General features: G+C 38.6%; 1 protein-coding gene across 12 annotated transcripts in view; it reads left to right on the forward strand.

The window, feature by feature from the left end:
• Positions 1-17,446, forward strand: part of PPP1R9A (protein phosphatase 1 regulatory subunit 9A) — a 321,025-nt gene extending 303,579 nt beyond the window's left edge. For 6 of the 12 annotated variants that reach the window (XM_058525783.1, XM_058525771.1, XM_058525797.1 and 3 more), the window contains 5 exons: positions 5,359-5,557; positions 7,493-7,612; positions 8,478-8,501; positions 9,609-9,791; positions 11,164-17,446. In XM_058525783.1, the coding sequence (XP_058381766.1) occupies positions 5,359-5,557; positions 7,493-7,612; positions 8,478-8,501; positions 9,609-9,791; positions 11,164-11,373 (736 nt within the window). In that variant the 3' untranslated portion in view covers positions 11,374-17,446. Of the gene's footprint in view, positions 1-5,358; positions 5,558-7,492; positions 7,613-8,477; positions 8,502-9,608; positions 9,792-11,163 lie in introns of those variants that run through there. The other 6 variants (XM_058525807.1, XM_058525793.1, XM_058525822.1 and 3 more) reach the window with 5 other exon arrangements.
• Positions 17,447-18,219: the final 773 nt, after the last annotated feature.

Below are 18,219 nucleotides of genomic sequence, written 5' to 3' on the forward strand. Positions count from 1 at the left end.
CTGTTTTCTTTGTAAATACTTCCCAATGCCTAAAACCTGATAAACTTACATTCCTAACAGTCAACACTTTTCTATACTTAAAAAACTCTCAAAAATATAATAAGTTAAAATGATAACTGTAGTGACTCTGAGCATCCCAGTAGTCTTATTGGTTATTTTATATCTTAATCAGTTAAATATATTAAGATAGAATCAATAGACAAATTTCTCGCTCAGATTTCTAATAATATATATTTTCTTAAATCCTAAGCAATATATTTATTATTTCTAAACTTAACATTTTTGTTTTGATAATATGGATTTTATTTACATGATCATCTTGCTATTTCATTTTAAACCTTCCCATTATGGGGAAGACTCATTAAGGGAACAGTTTCTCCATTTCAAATGAGTGTAGGGGAGGAAGAAGATATCTTTTTCCCTCTACCCTCCTAGGGTCTCTGGCTGGAGCCCTGTAAATTAGACTGATAAAAGACAGATTAACAAGGGAAATACATACAAATGTATTTAATATAAGTTTTATGTGATACAGAAGCATTCATAAGGAAATGAAGCTCCAAAGAAGGGGTTAAGCCTGAGCATTTTTATACTAGGTTTGATTAAGAGTGGAAAGTGGTGAAAAAATGTGATAGGCCAAAAGGGTATGAGCTAAGGGTAGTAAACTGGGGGAAACTTAGCAAGACCTGTTCCTTTGTTCAGATTCCTCATGGCATCCCTCCATCCACAGAGATAAGGATGCTCCTTTCCTCCAGGTATAGAGAGGGCACCTCTCACATGAGGGTCTAAGGACCTACTTCAAGGGAGATGGGGGAGGTCAGAGAGCCCTTCCTGCATCTGCTATTTGTCACATTCCTACGGCCAAGTTGCCATATTTTGGGGTAACATGCTGAACCCTGTCATAAGTTAAGGATGGACACTCTACAGTGACCATCTCTGATAAATGGGCTATTGGTTATTGATTAGAGATTTAGACCATAACTCAGGATCTGGAAGCAGGATATGTCCAGGGTGGTTGGCCTGAGCCATAGGTGGACACCTGCTTGTCATAGGTGTTATTTGTTTAGGGTCTCCAAGTCCCCATCAGAAGGGGCCAGCGTTACAACCTCAGTCTCCTTGGTGGATGTTAGAACCTTACAGAATTACTGCATCTGATTTGAGTAAATGGAAGTCTGCAACCCTTCCTCTGGTTGCACCTGACTTCCTTCAATTAACCTTCTTTACTTGAATTCTATATTCTGTTTATACTTTCTCTGTTCTGGCAGTTTCTGAAATCCTAATTATATTTGATGACATCTAATTAGATTCTGAATACCTCACACACCTTGCATTCAAAGTTAAAACAAACCCAAAAAAATCACCATGGAATGTTTACCCGAGCAATTTAACTTTGGGGTGCTAGCCTCTGGTAAACTGATTTCAAGATGTATGTAAATGAGTTAATGCTCTATAAAGTTATTAACTATAAACCATTTAAATGCTAGGAAACAGTTTCTCCCCCCTCATCACCCCCCTCACCCAAATGACATTTTAGGAGATCAGAGACTTAATTTGAAGCCATTCTTTCTCCCAGTTCCTAAAGATAAAAGAATCAGGGATATAGCAAGTGATTTGTGATTCTATTTTTTTCCAAAAATGATAGTGAGCCATTAGTGTACAAGCCAAAAAAAAGAAGGTGAAGGAAGTACAGAATACATACCTATTTTGATCCTCTAGAAATTATTTTTAGATCCATTAAGTATTCATTTCTACCAATCTTGATTTTTCAAGGGGATTATTAAGATCTATACGGAGCTTATGCACCTTAACCCATAACCTCCCCTCACAGTCAGAAAGTTAAGGGAGGAAGGAAGGGAAGAAAGGGAAGAAAGGGGAGAGGGGAGGAAGGAGGGAAGGAAGGATTTTATGTTATTCTTAACAAATTTCTCCACAAAGTGAAACAGACTATAAGAGTGGTCAATAATAGAAAAACTGGTACCAAACTCTCTCTGCTCCTTTTGTATCCCAAGAGTTCAGTTTATCCAGAAGGAAATTGGCATTTATTTTAGAAAGCATGTCAGGTAAGCTGATGGGTCTATAATTTTAAAGTAATGGAGAGTTTGTTTTTTTAGATGGATTTTGTATACTCTAGGTCCAAGCAAATGGAAGCATACCACTGTTCAGTTCTTTAAGGATGCTAGGAAACACACAGAAGTTATGCCAGTTCGTGGAGTTTTAGAGTGAAGGATGTACAAAGAAATGAGGGGGACACGATAAAGCCTCAGCAGGGGCACAGCCAGACCTGGAGAACTGGAAAGTACTCTTCAAAATCCCCTAAGACCTGGTGGTTTGCAGCTGTGAGGACAGTGGTTGTCTCCTTAGAAGTGGGTTTTCATTGCTTTCTACATGACTGTTCCTCCATTCCTTCCATTAGCTTGGTGTGTAAACCTGGAGAAGAAAGCCTCTGGATATCACCTGAGGCTGAGCTTCCCTGATCTCATTCATCACACTCACACTGTGGCCTCTGGACTTGTCTTCAATGGTAGATGTACAAGTCCACGTGGAATTATTAATCTTGAATATTTTCCTGGCAGTGAGAATTTTATGAACAAGTTTAATTAGATGTGGTCTTCAGGTTGTGTTTGAAATATTGCCTGGCTAGGATTTGAACTACCTAAAGTCCTTTTCAAATAAAGCATTAGAATTAGGCAACAATATTCTTATTTCCTGCCTATTTAAAAAAAAAGGTGGTGGTGGTGGTTCTAAGAGCATTGTTACTAAGGCATTCACTTGGGAGTAGGACAAGATAGTCATGCTGTCGTTAATTATGGCCTGTTTATAAACTTTAAAACTGTATCCATGTGTTTAAGCACTACCATACCTAATTTGAATTATGGATGAAACTCTTAAAAAATTTCCCATGTTACTTTGATTAATTGATTCAGAAATACATAACCAAAGGGGAAGATAATCATGGGGTCCAGTTTATCTCAAATGTGCCCAATTATAAGAGTGTGAGACTACAGAGAAAATATTTTTATGTTTCTGCACCGTTAGAGCTTTCTGAGCGTTTTTCCTGGAACGTGGGACCTGAGCTAAAAGATGAGCCTTAGAAGTTAAATTATGACTGGATACATAGTGAGCACTGCAGAGAGATTTGCCTCTCCAGAGGTTGTGTGCTTACATTACCAAGGAGTGGGGATAGGGAGAGGGGGATGAGACCCAGCTGCATGGAGACATTCCCAGGGTTGTAAAGCAGGAGACACTAGTCTTATCTCCCCCTAGCTACATATATTACTTTCCAAAGGATAAGAACCCAAGATCCTTCCCAAGTTGAATTTATTTACATTAAGGAGATAAGATTTCTCTCCCTCTCTCAGAGGAGACAGTGGAGGGGAGTGGGGGGGACAGCTGTCCTTCTCCTCTACAGCCATCCAGATGCACATTTTTTAGATTCCTCACCTACAGTGTAGACCAATTATAGGATAACAACTGGTTCTCATTGTGTCACCCTGGAAAGAGGAAATTAGGGCCTGGGAAACCAGTGCAATCATTTTCTGTGAGTAAATAAGAACCTATTCTGCTCCAGAGACCTCCGATTTGCATTCAGGATAATATTAATAAATATGGATATTAAAAACTTTAAGAGTCAGCTCAGACATGCAATCCTCTCCCCCAAATTCTGTTTCAGTGAGTCTGGGTGCTCAAGAATCTGTATTTCAACAGCTGCCCCAGATGATTCTTCTCAGACTTGTTTAGGGAACACTGCACTGGTCCATGACCCAGGAATAAAAAGTACTTCTTACAGGAGACCAGTCTGCCTCTGCTGGCATGCTTTGTTAAGTTCGGTTATTGTACTCACCTCCATCTTTTGATATTAAGTAGGTGAATTTAAGGATATAAAATTTTTTTTTAGTTTAAACTTTAGGATGAAAATTGAAGGCTGACACATCTCTGGTTGGTCTTTCTCTATTTTCCTTGCACACTCCTTTGTTTTTTTAAAAAATGATTACATCATTAAAATCATCGATCTTCTGGAATCTTTAGTGTGACCAACAATTTTATTTACCCAACCTACAATCCCAATATTCTACCAAAACTTCATTAACTTCTCCATTCTCTTTAGTTATCGTTCTTATAATCCCTTTACATTTGTATAGTGCTTTACATTGCAAGATGCTTTTACATTGATTGTCCCATTTGATTCTCAGAATAATCTTTGGAAATGAAGAGGAATTGTTAGGAGTTAAACCATTTATGTAAATTTGAAATATATAATACTTCAAAATATTTGAAATGAGATGTGAGAAGATTGAAATTCAGTATACATGTGGGACATCAGTTGTCTAGCTAACATGTTGAGGCTCTTGTAATTGAAAGGGAATCTCTTTGTTGTCATGACATCAACAGCTAACAAATAATAGGTATTGCATCAACTATCCTTTGGGCATATTGATTTCCAAGATGCACAGAAACTGTTGCCTCAGCTCCTGATAATTATTTTTCTTTAACCAAAAGATAAATATAAATATGCAAGTACTTGCATTAAGAAAAATATCTGTTTTCAAACTATATTGCTCAGATGCCTTTGAATCTTTTAAATGTTAAAGAATAAGCATAGATCTTTATACTTCTACAGTTTTCAGAGCACTTTCACACATACTGTCTCATTTAATTCTTAACCACATATGAGATACGTAAAATATCCACTCTTTACAGATGAGGAAATAACGAATGAGAGAAGGCCCAAGGCCATGTACTCGGGAGGTGATAGACCCTGGACCACCAAGTAGAGTATTAGGACTTCAGGTCTAGTGCTCCCCTTATGAAAAGGCACTAAGATTATGATGAAAAACCAGTAGGATGTGTGTTCTGCTTGAAGTATCATAAGCCCTGAAATTTCCAAATTATTTAAATGTATCATTTTCTAAAGTCTCAGACTCCTGGAAACATGAGTTCAGAGGAGGCCAGGAAAGAATGCTGGTTATGAGCTAATGTCACCAGCAGTGAGGCACTGATATGTGACCCAAATAAGGGAAACGCTGTGATGATTAACCTAATAGCAGGTTAATCCTGAAAGACCATGCGCCTCCCTGATTTTAATTCATCCACATACATTTATTATAGGCACATTTCATAAAAATACACCATGGCGAAAGCAAGACGAAAAAGTTGATCATTGTTATAGCATCCATTTAGATGGAAAGAAGGTAACTATTAAGATTAATGTTCCAGTCAAAAGTGCAAAATTTTTACTCTGTTGTCTAGAATAATTTCTCAAACTGTGACTCGGAACTGTATTCCAAGTCCCTTCAGAATTCAGTTCAGTAAGTTTTACATCGGTCCTTTCTTTCTAACACACCCAATCTCTTCATAAAACAGGATCTTCAGAAGCAGGCTGGAACACTGGAAAACAAAGCCGTCCTCTGCAGCTCAGGCCTCCACTCGCTCACCTTGCATGCCTTTCCTGTGGTTTAATGAAAGCCGGAAAGGATCCTATTCCTTCAGGAACCTGCCTTCATCTACAAGTCCCCTTCAGCCTTCTCCTGAGACTCTAATTTCAGATAAAAAGGGGTCCAAGGTAGAAAACACATGGATTAAAAAAGCAAACAAGAAAACCCCAAATCCTTCCTCTTCAATCTTTGGAAAGCATTCTCAACTTGTGTGTATACTCTGGATCCGAGAAACCAGTGTGATAACACTGCAATAAACAATGCATGGTATTTCTTGTGTGGGGAAAAAGACAGCCTCATTTAACCATCACCTTCTTTAATACTGTTCCATTCTAGAGTGTGCGTTAATCTTTGATTTGCCTGTCTTTTCACATATTGCTATTTAATCTCAGTTTGACAGTTAAGCCATGCTGGGAAAGATGCATTTGAATCATGGAACAGTATGATAGATCTTTTTACCAAGTATTCCACTTTAAATTACATTACAAAACTATTTTTGCTGTGCTCTTCAAGATTTACTGGAAAACAAATAAATTTGAGACTGAATGTGTGTTCAATACATCTAAATGAAACTCTTTAAAACAAACCAATGCTACATAGCACTCTTATTTATTTCTTGTTTTAAATCAAACTTCCATGTTGAACAACTGTTGTAATTCTGTCACCAAATTCTTTAACTTAGCAGAATTAGGAATTATATGCATGGATGTTATTTGTTCTTAAATGCATGATGGTTATTTCCAGCATGACGCTGCAAACCTTATCTAACATTTTATTGAAACACATATGGTGGCTAACTTTCATGTGTTTGGTCTTCTTTTATCTGTGTTCACTTTTCTTTCTCAAACAGAAATATGTGATTAATGTTACTTGAATTTACTTCTTTTCTTGAGGTCAGCGGCTCACAGGGTTTTCACGGGGTTTGGGGTTGTGTCTCCACTGACAATATCAAATGGTAATGTGCTCTGTTAAGTGCCCTGCTGCTTAAATGGTCCCCTAGCCTAGCTCTGTGTGCTCTGATTTAGTCTTCTCTACTAAAGGAATCAGCAACCAACTAAACCCAATGCAAAGGAACCTAATGGAAAACTAACAGTCCAATTCCTAAAAAAGTGGAATATGAAACAAGATGGTGTTGGCCAAGTGCTTACAGTTTCTAGGAAGCCAGTCATTCTAGAATTATTAGAAAAGAACTTTTGATAGCAATAGACTACTTTGGCCTTGAAACATTTTCAGTAATTGGATCTGATATATCTAAATATTATTTGACTGATTCTACCATTATCTTACACTGAAGAGACTCCAGATTTGGTTTAAAATGTTTTCATAAATGCAGCTATGTAGTCATTGTGAATTTACTTGACTTGAATATCCACTGAACATTTTAATGAAGTTCTGGTGAAGTTTTATTTACACACCTCCACCTCTGGCATCCCCAGGTGGTCATTTGGAAACACGTTATCTGTTTGTGCTGCAGCCTCTGTGGTACTCTGCTGGTGCTACGTGAGAATTGTATTTTAGCGTGTAACTACGAGTGTAGTGTCAGGCTGTGCCCTCCCCCAGAACTCATCATCTTGAAGGTTACATCCAGGAGACGATCTGCCATTTCTCACGGTATTTATCACGGCCAACAGCAAGCGATCCTTCCCAGGGGGTGCTCAAGCTACCTTTCTAATATGGATGCCATCTGTTCCTAATAGCTCAGCCTCTCCACACCATCCTGTATTTTTACTTACACTGTTACTCATCACAATTGGGGTCAAAGAAGATAGGCTTATTACTATTACTCCTCTGAGCACTTGGAGAGGATAATGAATGCTGTACCCTTGAAGAGAGGTTGACGAATCATTTCTCCAAAGCACCCATCCTTTCATCCAATGGAGAAAGCACCCAGAATTCCCTATCAAGTGCAACAGACAGTGGTTGAAGGTCATCACCAAACCAAACATGAATTTCTTCTAAGATTATTTAAAAATAACTTTTTTTGGAACTTGCTAACACACCTACCTATGGTTCCCTCACTGAGTTAAAGCTCATTTAACTCTGAGCTTCATTTGTTTTTACAGAATTTTGCCTTCAATGACGACTTCAGTCCCAGCAGTACCAGTTCGGCAGACCTGAGCGGCCTAGGAGCAGAACCCAAAACACCAGGGCTCTCACAGTCCTTAGCACTGTCATCAGATGAGGTACGCTTGTGGTGCTTAAACAGCAGAACTGCTTTCTCAGATCATACATTTTACCCGTGAACTCTCACCGGGAAAATGTTTGTAGGTAGATTTTGCATATAAATCATTGAGACCATGTTTTCATATTTGATATGACATCTTCATGATTTCTCTCCCTCTGTGTTTCAACATGAGAGCAAAGTATTGTTTCTGAGCCCCTTTAAGCTGTCCAGGGACCTCCTCAACCTTTCTCTGATTTAAATGGGATGGCTCTAGACAGGGGACTGGGGATGGGAGGCTGTGCAGTTGAAAGCAAAAATAGGAGACAGCTCAGAAATCACACAGGAGTTTACAGATAATTTATTCCCTTTCTCCCACACCTCCCCCACCATCACCCCTACCCCAAGACTCTGATATCCCCTCTTAGTAGGGTGTGGCCTCCAATTGAGAATCACTGCAGTGGAGAGGGGGGAGGTATGGTTCCCATATGGAAGGAAAACTGGATGAGAACCACTGATTTAGAAGCCAGGGTCAAATTAGTATTGTAAAGAATTCTCAGGAGATAAATGTGTACAAGAGAGGCAGGAAATTACATTAGTGATTAACTTAGTGCCCCAATAGATGAGCAGAGGAAAGAAATACCAGTATTTGGTGGGGGGGTCGGGGGGTCACTGTAAGTAAAGATATTTTAGCTCTAAATATTTGTTCTTAGTTATTTCTAACATGATTTTTGTTTTGTAAAACTTTTTTTTCTCTTAAACTTTTCTGCCCATATTCTTCAGGCTTGGCAAGATTTTAATTTTATCAAAACTTTGTACTGTATATGTTGTGTCTCCTGTTTCTATAACACTTTTCTTTTTGATTCCTTTGTTGCTCCCTCACTCAGAGCCTGGATATGATAGATGACGAGGTGAGCCATCAGTGGGCTGTGTGTGGTGGCTTATGTGGTATTGTTTGAACCTTCTTTTCTCTCTTTGCAAATGATTTAAAAGTCAAACAATACAAGAACACTTTCCTCTGTGGTGGAGGATTTCCTTGTATTAAATAGTTTCACTCTGTACCGTGTCTGTATCTTAGTTTAAAAGTGATTCCTGACTCAAGAGGGTTTCCACATTCCACCTCCAGAGTCCCTCGGTTTATCTCCCATCACCATTACCTTGACACAGTCCATTCTGTTTCACCTTCTTTGCCTTCATCTCGGCTTACCCCATCGCCTCTTCTGTGTTCCCTACGTGAGTCACTGAGGTGACTCCTGTCTCTCCTCCCAGGCGTATCATTGCCTTCATCTCCTTTCAGCTTAGTGGTTCTAGGAACCAAGCTGCCCTTTGCACTATTAAAAGTAGTGTTCTGCATTGTACAGAGCCTGAGATTTCAAATAAACCACTAACTGTTGAGCTCTACCACTTACAAGCTGCATGATCTTGGACAGATCTGTAGACTTTCTGAGCCTCAGTTGCCTCATTTATTAAAAATAGTTATGGAAATTACCTGGCCTACCTTCCTCACAGGTTTGCTTGCTGCTCAAATGAAATCATGGCTGTGAAATTTCCCCTAAGAATGCTTGAGGACTTAATGCTCTCCTCTGCCAAGTGAAATATACCTCAATATTTTTAAATGTATTTTTACATATCTCTAATGTCTTATCAGAGGATAAATGCAGAGTGATACATTGCATATAGAGATTAATGAAATATTTGTTTTATGCATCTGATAATCTTTCCAAAGTGTTTAATGTCAAAGCTTGCAACATTAGAGTGTACCTTTCAATATTAAACTTCCTACATTAATAATGCTACTTTATTTGGGGGAATTTTTAAATTTCCAAATACCTAAAAACAATGTAGGTAGTAACTACGTGTGTGTGTTACATACACAGCTAGAACCATTAGCTTATCATTTTATGGTTTAAAATAAATGTGGCTCTAGTAGGCAAGAAATTCCTTCTGATAGCATATTATGCTGCACTGAGCCATAACATTTGGTCCTTTAACAACACTGCATAACATTCCTACCTCAGATCCTTGATGATGGACAGTCTCCCAAACACAGTCAGTGTCAGAATCGGGCCGTTCATGAATGGAGTGTGCAGCAGGTTTCTCACTGGTTAATGAGCCTAAATCTGGAGCAGTATGTATCTGAATTCAGTGCCCAAAACATCACTGGAGAGCAACTTCTGCAGTTGGATGGAAATAAACTTAAGGTAAAGAATTGTATGTCTGTGTAGCTTATCAGGTATAATTTGTATTACTCATAGCACCTAAAATGTTGTCATTAGATAAGAGCATTCTGCATATCTGAGAGGTAATTCTCATCAATGGTTAGCAGAAAGGATGTTGAATTGTTTCTGAGTAGTAAATGAAGTTTTGGAGAGTCATCAGGGGTTCTAAACCAAATAGGAGGCTGCTGAGTAGAAGAGCTAGGGACTCGCTCGCTCCATTGCTTCCACCTAACAACACATGGTCCATGTATTAACTCTACTTACTTCCTATGTACTATGAGTTTTAATAATGGCCGATGTGGACTCTTTCATCACATTAGAGTTAAAAACCCAGATCCATGAGTCTTCCTTCTTTATTCATTTCTCCTCCACCCCACTCTTCCCTGCACACCACTCCAAAACTGGGATGATGTTCTACCCAGAACTTTCTTCCCCAAATGTGTGCAGACTGTGTCTTCCCTCCCTCTCCATCGCACTCTCATTTTCACCTGTCTAGTCCATCTTTTGTAGCGACTGAGGTGGCACCCACCCCTGTGGAAAAAGGGCAAAAGGAACTTAACAGCCAGATCCCCACCCCCAGCCTCAGCCCCCTGCTGGGCTGATGGGCAGATGAGTCTCTCTTGACAGTCTTGAAAAGGTTAGCGATCAGTCAATAGCCTGTGAATATGAAGGCCTCATTGACAAGGCTGTCCCTGTTGGGGAGATGGATGCATCCTGCTGTTGATTCTGAAGGTCATGAAACATTTAAAGTACGTAACCAACTCCCCTTATTCTGAATTCCAAGCTATCGAGCAACTTTCTCATTATAATAAGGCTTCCTTTATAGGTCTGCCTACAGAGAGAGAATGGCTAGTCATGCTGACATGAGCATTCTGGTCCCAAACACATTTTTGGTCCTCATTGTAAATGAATACATTGCAGAAAGGAAGCCATTTCAATTCTTCCTGCCCTTTTTGGAGCCCTCTATGGCAGCAGGTACCCACTCCTATCTTTTGAAAATATTGACGAGTTTAGCAATACTTTTCCTTGTAAATATCTACAGCCCAAAGGTTGGAGAAGCAGAATTGTGCCCTTTTTTCATTCGTTCACCCATTAATTACTAATTTGGAAAGCATTTGCTTAGTGAGATTTAGGGCGTACTGTGCTAGGGACTTCAAAGAACAAAAGAACAAATAAAGCTCAGCACGTCAGTGTGTGGATTTTTGGCCAATGTAATCAGCTCTTCCTCAGTTTTTATCTCTTCGATTATGTTTAAATTAGCTTTTGAGTTTGAACATATTGTGATATCAACCTCATCATAAGCAGAAAGGTCATTGGTTTTCAAATTCAGTCTGCTTGTGTGTTTCCTTCTCAGGCTCTTGGAATGACATCATCCCAGGATCGAGCAGTGGTCAAAAAAAAACTCAAGGAAATGAAGGTGTCTCTAGAGAAGGCTCGGAAGGCTCAAGAGAAAATGGAAAAACAAAGAGAAAAGCTGAGGAGGAAGGAACAAGAGCAAATGCAGAGGAAATCTAAAAAGACAGAAAAGATGACAGCTGCCACAGAGGGTGCTGGTGAGCAGTAACACACACCCTCTCACAGAGAAGAGAAGTCTTCACCCTTCCTGCCCTGCTTTCCTCTGGAGGATGAAAAAGAAAACCGATGACAGGGGTAATGTGCTATAGGCAGATTGGGGAACCATGTGTTGAATAACTGCATTTTCTGCAATAGAACACACTCTTAATTTTAACCCACTGAAATAATCCCCAGCCACCTTTGGTTTATTAACAAACCCAGGATCTCATTTTTGAGAGAGGCACAGTAGCTGTGTTTCTCTCTTCTCTTACTTACCAACATCCTGTGTTGTGTTGGATGGGTTGTGTCAGTTGAAGAACCAGTGTGACCCTGCCCAACATGACACACCCCGGTGTTGTTAATGGAGCGCCATGAATTTTCCTTACGGGATCCTAAACCTGGGCAATTGCACGTATCTGCATGGCCGAGAGCACCACTCTGCCATGAGATCTGGGCTGCAGAATCTACTCCAATGTGTGGGAAAGTTTCCTTCTCATTTCTGTGTCTGGACAGTGAGACGGCTGCACTGGGGGAATGTGGGAGCTCTGCCATATAATGACCTACTATGGCAAAAGGCAAGCAAACTGTTCTGTTTGCTGGGTGTCAGAAAAAGAGAAAAGAATTATAGTTATTTGTTAGCACCAGAAGGAAGCAAAAGTCTTAAGAATGTGGATGTGGGTATTACCTTGGGGTTCTAAGGGTAACATTTATCCTCCAGATTTAGCCAAACAAAGAAAAGATCAGACGTTAATGCAGCCGTGGGAGATTGGGATCTGGTGTTTACTTTGCTACTACTGCATGTTCAGTATTTCAGCAATACTGACACACACAACATCATTCCTTTTTTCCTGAACAAATTGAGCAGGAAATTGATTTTTAAGGAAACCAGCATTTTCAGGTTTCCTCTCCTGGGGAACATTCTGCCTGGTCTTCAGTCTGCCTATGACACAGTCAGGAACTCGTCACATATTTTCTACTCAAGAGTTCCCAAGTGGGCCCAGTTAGTGTTTTAACAAATGTACTTTTAAGAAAAATAGAAATACCAGTTAGAGAAAATTTAGATTTGAGTAACATTCAACCAGAGAAGCAATTTTATTGAGCACACAGAATGTTCCCATAAAGGAGAGCTGTCAGTTACATTTTAGAGATGTTTTGAATGGTTTTTCTGAGCCATTCTCTTCTACTCTTTAAAGATTTCCACTTTACAGTTCAAGTTTATGTAGGATAGTACACAAGATACAACCTAGCAGTGGAGGCAGTTATACTTATTTTAAAGCCAGTATTAAGGATTTCAGTATTGTATCAAACTAATTCAAGTGCAGGAGAGTAGGGCAGGAGGAGGAAATAAATTCATCTTGAGAAATTTCAAATGATGGGTTGTTTTTTATTATTGTTGTTCTGCTCTTTATGCTCATGTATCTGGTTCTCTTTACTTCATTGGCTCTAGAAATGAGGTCATTCACTTTCCAAGGGATGAGTTTTAAGATAAGAGTTGAGGCCAAATGAATTCTTGGACAAGTGTTTTACTTCCTTTACTACGTGGGGGGTCTCTGTCCGTATCTTCCACTGGAAACATTATATATGCAGAGCCTGGGGGAAGGCTTTTGAAGGTTACAGATAACGGATAATGTAAAGGGGCTCCTGCCCGTGTAGCTCCATCTTGTATTTAAAACATTGTGATTTTTTTTTCTTGCTTGTCTGAATATCTGAAATCTGGAATTATCTACACCAGAAATTTTTAATCCTGTTCTTTCCCTAAGGCCTGTTTCCTTTTCGGTGACAGAGTGTTGTCTGTTAAGCTCCAATCCTTTTGTCACCAGGTACACGTTGTTTATCCAGTCCGCAGAAACACTGTTGTAAAGTGATGTTGTGTTTTACAATTATCAAAGGCACTATGTGTGTTTTTCTGTCTATCTTCCTTGGCGGTATTATAATGAAACTGCCCTATTGGACACTCTGTTAGTATTTGAGATGTGTGGTGCTCTGCTCTTTGTTAATGTCATGAGAGACAAGGAACCACTATTAATGAACTACAAAATTCAGCAAATCTTTTCTAATACTAAAAGACTAAATTAGTCAAAATCTGGTAATACTAGTGCTTGCCATTGTACATTTTTGCCATTTTTGCTTATCTTTGGAAAAGAAGTGATCTGGATCACACTGGAAGTTTCACTGTATTCATTTTAAGAATGGAAATAGAAGGATGATTATCTTAAGTGATGTTTACACTTTGGTAATATTTGAAAATGGATGTATATACTGGAAATGTCTGTAAGTCTCAGACTCTGCACATAATTTATGATCTATTATATTGCATTTTCTTAAATGTCTTAGAAGTATTGTTCTTTAACTTTATTTGTACACTTCCAATGTTTAGATCAATGACCAGCTGACAATATTGTAAATCAAATTCTTATTCCTCAAATCATTTATATTATAATTATTTTGATTTTTTAAGTTAAGTTATCGTAATTTTAGGTCTTAATGAGTTATTTTTAAGATTACTACTTAAAACTGCTGAAATTGTAAGAGGCACTTGATTTCATTGTCCAACAAAGAATAAAATGTAAACTGATTGGTAAAAGGGTATGAAAACAAAGTGAAGGACCTCAGATCTTGTGAACATTTTGTTTCCCCATTATTTTTTTATTGACTCTAGTGCATGATGCCTAATCGAGGTTCCAGTGTCTTACACAATTCCTCCCTTAACGCTAGTGGTTTTCAGTGTCAGTACAATTTAACAGAGAATTGTTGCTTCATGAACCTTAAAGACTCTGCAGTTTTTTATTTATCAGAAAATGAACAAAAAGGGAATATCTGGTTACTATGAACTATAGTCCCTAAAGGACAGCTCAGTGTGACTCTAACAACAGCTACAAGTGTTTAGGGTACAGGTAATGCTTTGGGGGACAGGGGGTGTGTGGCAAGGCCAAGTCATGGACAGAGAGCATTGTGTGAGCTGAGTGTCTGGGTCAGGGTTTTCATTATAGGACTTTAGTTTTATAACAGAATTACTTTATTTAAGACCATCTCCCTTAAAGTATCTCACAGTTATGTAATAGTTTTCTCATTCTTTTTTTGCCTAAATCAGAAGTTGACTCAGAGTGATGTTAGGGCAGAAACCTAATTTTGCCCACTCTAACACACTGATGAAGTCCACCTTTAGTTGCATGACAATAAAGCTCTTCTGTGCTCCCCTCCTTTAGCTGGGGTTGACATGGATTTCCCACCCTCGACATCACATAAGCATTTTAACCCACAGCAGTTCATGATTGCAGGATGATAGATGCTAATGCCAAACTCAGCTTTTAAGGGGCATGAAATGGGAACACCTACCTGTGTTCCTTTGTTGTTGTTGGAAACAAAGTGGCAAGAGGACAGGTGAGGAACCAAGTTAACCCTTGCCGCTGCCTTTTATCCTATAGTCATCTCTGGCCTGAACTCTTAAGATGTCCCTGGCCCAAGGTACAAAAATAGTCACAGGTTGTTTGATCTAGCACCTTAATTAGCCTTTATGGTTTTTGCTGAAAACAAAGAATTCTCCTCTAGGTTCTTTGTATAATAGGATTAACATGTGCTTTAAAATTATATTTAAAAGGTAAATAAAAATTTGCATTTATATGGATATTCTAACTCGTTTTTAAGTGTTAAAAGTTACATAGACCAAGCTTCAAGAAAGGAAATCCAGTGTTTAAACAATAGTGTTCAAAAAGATTCTAAAGGGAGGTGTCCCAGCAATTCTAAAAGAAATGTCTATACTTTGAATGTGTTGTAGCCCCATCATTACATTGAGATATTTAAGAATTACCAAATTCCATTTGAGTAACTAAATTTACTCTCTTTCCCAGTGGAGGTGCAGGTGAGGGGCATTTCGCTTTGGTGGACAGCGGTCCCTAGGGTTCTTGTCACCTACTTAATGCTAAGTCCTTAGTGCTTTCTGAATGAAAAGATAAAATGGAAAAGGAAAGCCCAGGTTTTTAAATATCTTTTCAAATTTACCTTTAATCAAGGATCTACCTGTACACTATTCTGAAGCTAAGCCTTTAAGGATGAAGTCCAGAAAGAAAATGTCCATATTTTCTATTAGAATTGTTTCATTATAATGATGGGAGTGGTGTGTAAATTCTCAAAAGAAAGCAATGTTGTGAGAAATACGAATGTGCTTCAGTGATTCACTCCTGAAAAATGGCCTGGGTGTGCAGGCAGTATTGTTTATATTTGTCTTAGGTATTTAAAGTCTCAGGAAATTCAATCTTGGTCCAAAACACTGGGGAAAAAATAACACCAGACAGTACACTAGTAGTATTAGAATAACTGAAAGTAGCAGCATTGACTAGACTCAACCAAGAAGTCAGAGGGCAAAGAAGAAGCCTGCAGGATCAGTTTCCCCCAGGAAAATGAAAGCATCAACTTCTACCCTATGGTGAACAGAGGGTCCTCACATGCTTGTGTGGATGTGTTGAGGGAATGGTTGTTACTTGAAGGCTCACATATGTGAATGTGTGGACCAAACACAGCACGTAACTGCTTCCAGATCTACAGAGTGGGGAAGGAAAGAAAGGTGATGGTTTCCAATCCTTGGCCTTACCCCAATCCCAACTCCAAAACTGCTAGGGATTCAAGAATGAATAAGAGGTAAGGAATAAGAACAAAAGGCAACTTGTCAGTAATGTGCATGCCACTTGTGTAGATGTACAGAACTACATATGTGTGAATATATCTCCTACCTTACATACTCACACAGATACTGCAATCACATGGCATAAAAAATATATATCATATATGGAACTTGGTAATGTCAGCACCCTGAGCAGTAATCATAGCCTTATTGCCACTTTTTGTGTTGTGTATACATTGAATGGCTCATAAGATTTTAAGAGATTTTTTTAATGTAAGTATTTCTACTAAAAGCACTTATCCTTCTACATGTTTATATATTTTGATAAAATTGATTTATTAGATACTTGTTATTTTAGTAAGATAAAATGTCCTCAAATGTCTGGTTAATGCTTTGATGTTGAGATTGCACATTACTGAGTTGAAGCTCAGAAGTTTATGGAGCTTTGGGCAGACTGCAGTTTCCTTGGCTAAAAATTGCACTGTGTGTTCTTGTGCATTCGCTCATACTCTGAACTGACATATTTGGTAGCTATGATGCTTAAGGCACTAACTCCTGGCTCTCTGATGGCAGCGTTGCCATCACATGACCAATTATTTGCTTCTTATGTGGAGTGATGGCATGATTAGGTCGTTGCCAAATATAATGCAAGTGGATGTGAGCGTGAGTATGTTGTTGGAAGGTGTACACTTCTCTTGCTTTCAGCCCTTTTATTCGCACACCCAGGTTTTCTGTTAAGGATTTAATCTTTCATCCATGAAAGAACAATTGGCCAAAATAATTAAATGGGCCCTTTTTAAGGGCCAAAATGCCCCTTAAAAAGTGGGCATTAAGAGGCACCCCAGCTAGATAACACCTCCCAACAACATCAGATTTAGTTCGTGCTTAGTGAAACCCCTTAAATATATATGTATATGCTTTCCTTAATATTATTTATGGTCATCACTACTGCTTTTGTATTTTTTAATGATGTTGCAATCGAACTACTAGTATATCTGCTACATATCACTAACAAAACTGGCCAGCTGAGAAAAGAAAAAAAGAATAAATTCTGTTCCGTTGTAAGAAGTTGATTTATTTTAATCTTTCTTTATATATCAGTAAAGGAAAAGAGTTGTTTGAAAAATAATTTTAAGTCCAGTAAGTATGGATAGCATGTTATCTGAAATTTTTAATTTGTACATTTTGGTGTCTGATCATTTGCATGGAACAGACAACAGTGCTGCGTCTGAATTGTTCTCTTGTGCTTGGTTAGTATGTACTTCTCTAGATCGTTCCGTTTCCAATGACATCTCTTACTCTTTGGTTTTCAGAGGCATTCAAAGCAAACTTTCACAGTGGTCCTTGTTTTATGACTGATCTAAAAATATCTGTGATTAAATTTAATTTCTTAGTGTAAATAAATTTCTTGCCAATGAGTATTATTGTTGTTAGACAACGAATGCAATAAAGAGAAATATCGAGATCTGTCAGAGTAATATTTTTCCTCTTCCATTTTCACTTTCAACTAAAACAAGCCTTGACTACGTGAACCTGTATTAACTGTCAAAATATATCTATCAATCAAAAGCAGAGTGCACATTTTCCATGGAAATCAAACTAAAAATAAGGTTTAGCCCTGGTAAAGTGTAAATTGGCAGCTAGAATTACATTTGAGAGCACAATGATGGAACTGGGCATAAAGTTGAAAGATCCAAGCTTCCACTAGAAGCTCCCTCACTCACCTTTCTGTTCCCGTCACGGCTTCACCATCACAGTGTCTGATACCTATCAGCTAGGAAAAGGTCTGTGATAAACCCATTAAGCGGTTGGCGTCACACAGCGCTGGGCAAGCTGAGTCAGGCCATCCCAGAGTGTGGGGTTCCTCTCAACAATTTTATTTCTAAAAGCTTAAATGTTCAGAAGACTTGATATAACAAATGAGGGGTATTAATTTCTCTCTTTCTCACACACACACACAAACGATAATTTATGTGTGACTAAACTTTTGGCAAGGCAAAAATTTAGACCTGAGCATCGTAGAATAAACGAATGAAGCTGTTTTTCTCTTCCCCGGAGTGTGTTATGAAATTCCTAACCAAGTGGGAGCGTGTGTCCCTTTTTGAATGGTCTTGAGAGTAAGCTATGTCAACTGAATAGCTTTCTTTTTTTGGCAGAATTTGCTGCTTCTGTCAAGAACAAGAGAGAACAGAGGGTGGTCATTTTATGGATAATACCAAGCGATTCTTTTTAAAGGAA

The sequence above is a fragment of the Diceros bicornis genome, chromosome 3 (assembly GCF_020826845.1).
Source record: "Diceros bicornis minor isolate mBicDic1 chromosome 3, mDicBic1.mat.cur, whole genome shotgun sequence".
Taxonomy (NCBI): domain Eukaryota; kingdom Metazoa; phylum Chordata; class Mammalia; order Perissodactyla; family Rhinocerotidae; genus Diceros; species Diceros bicornis.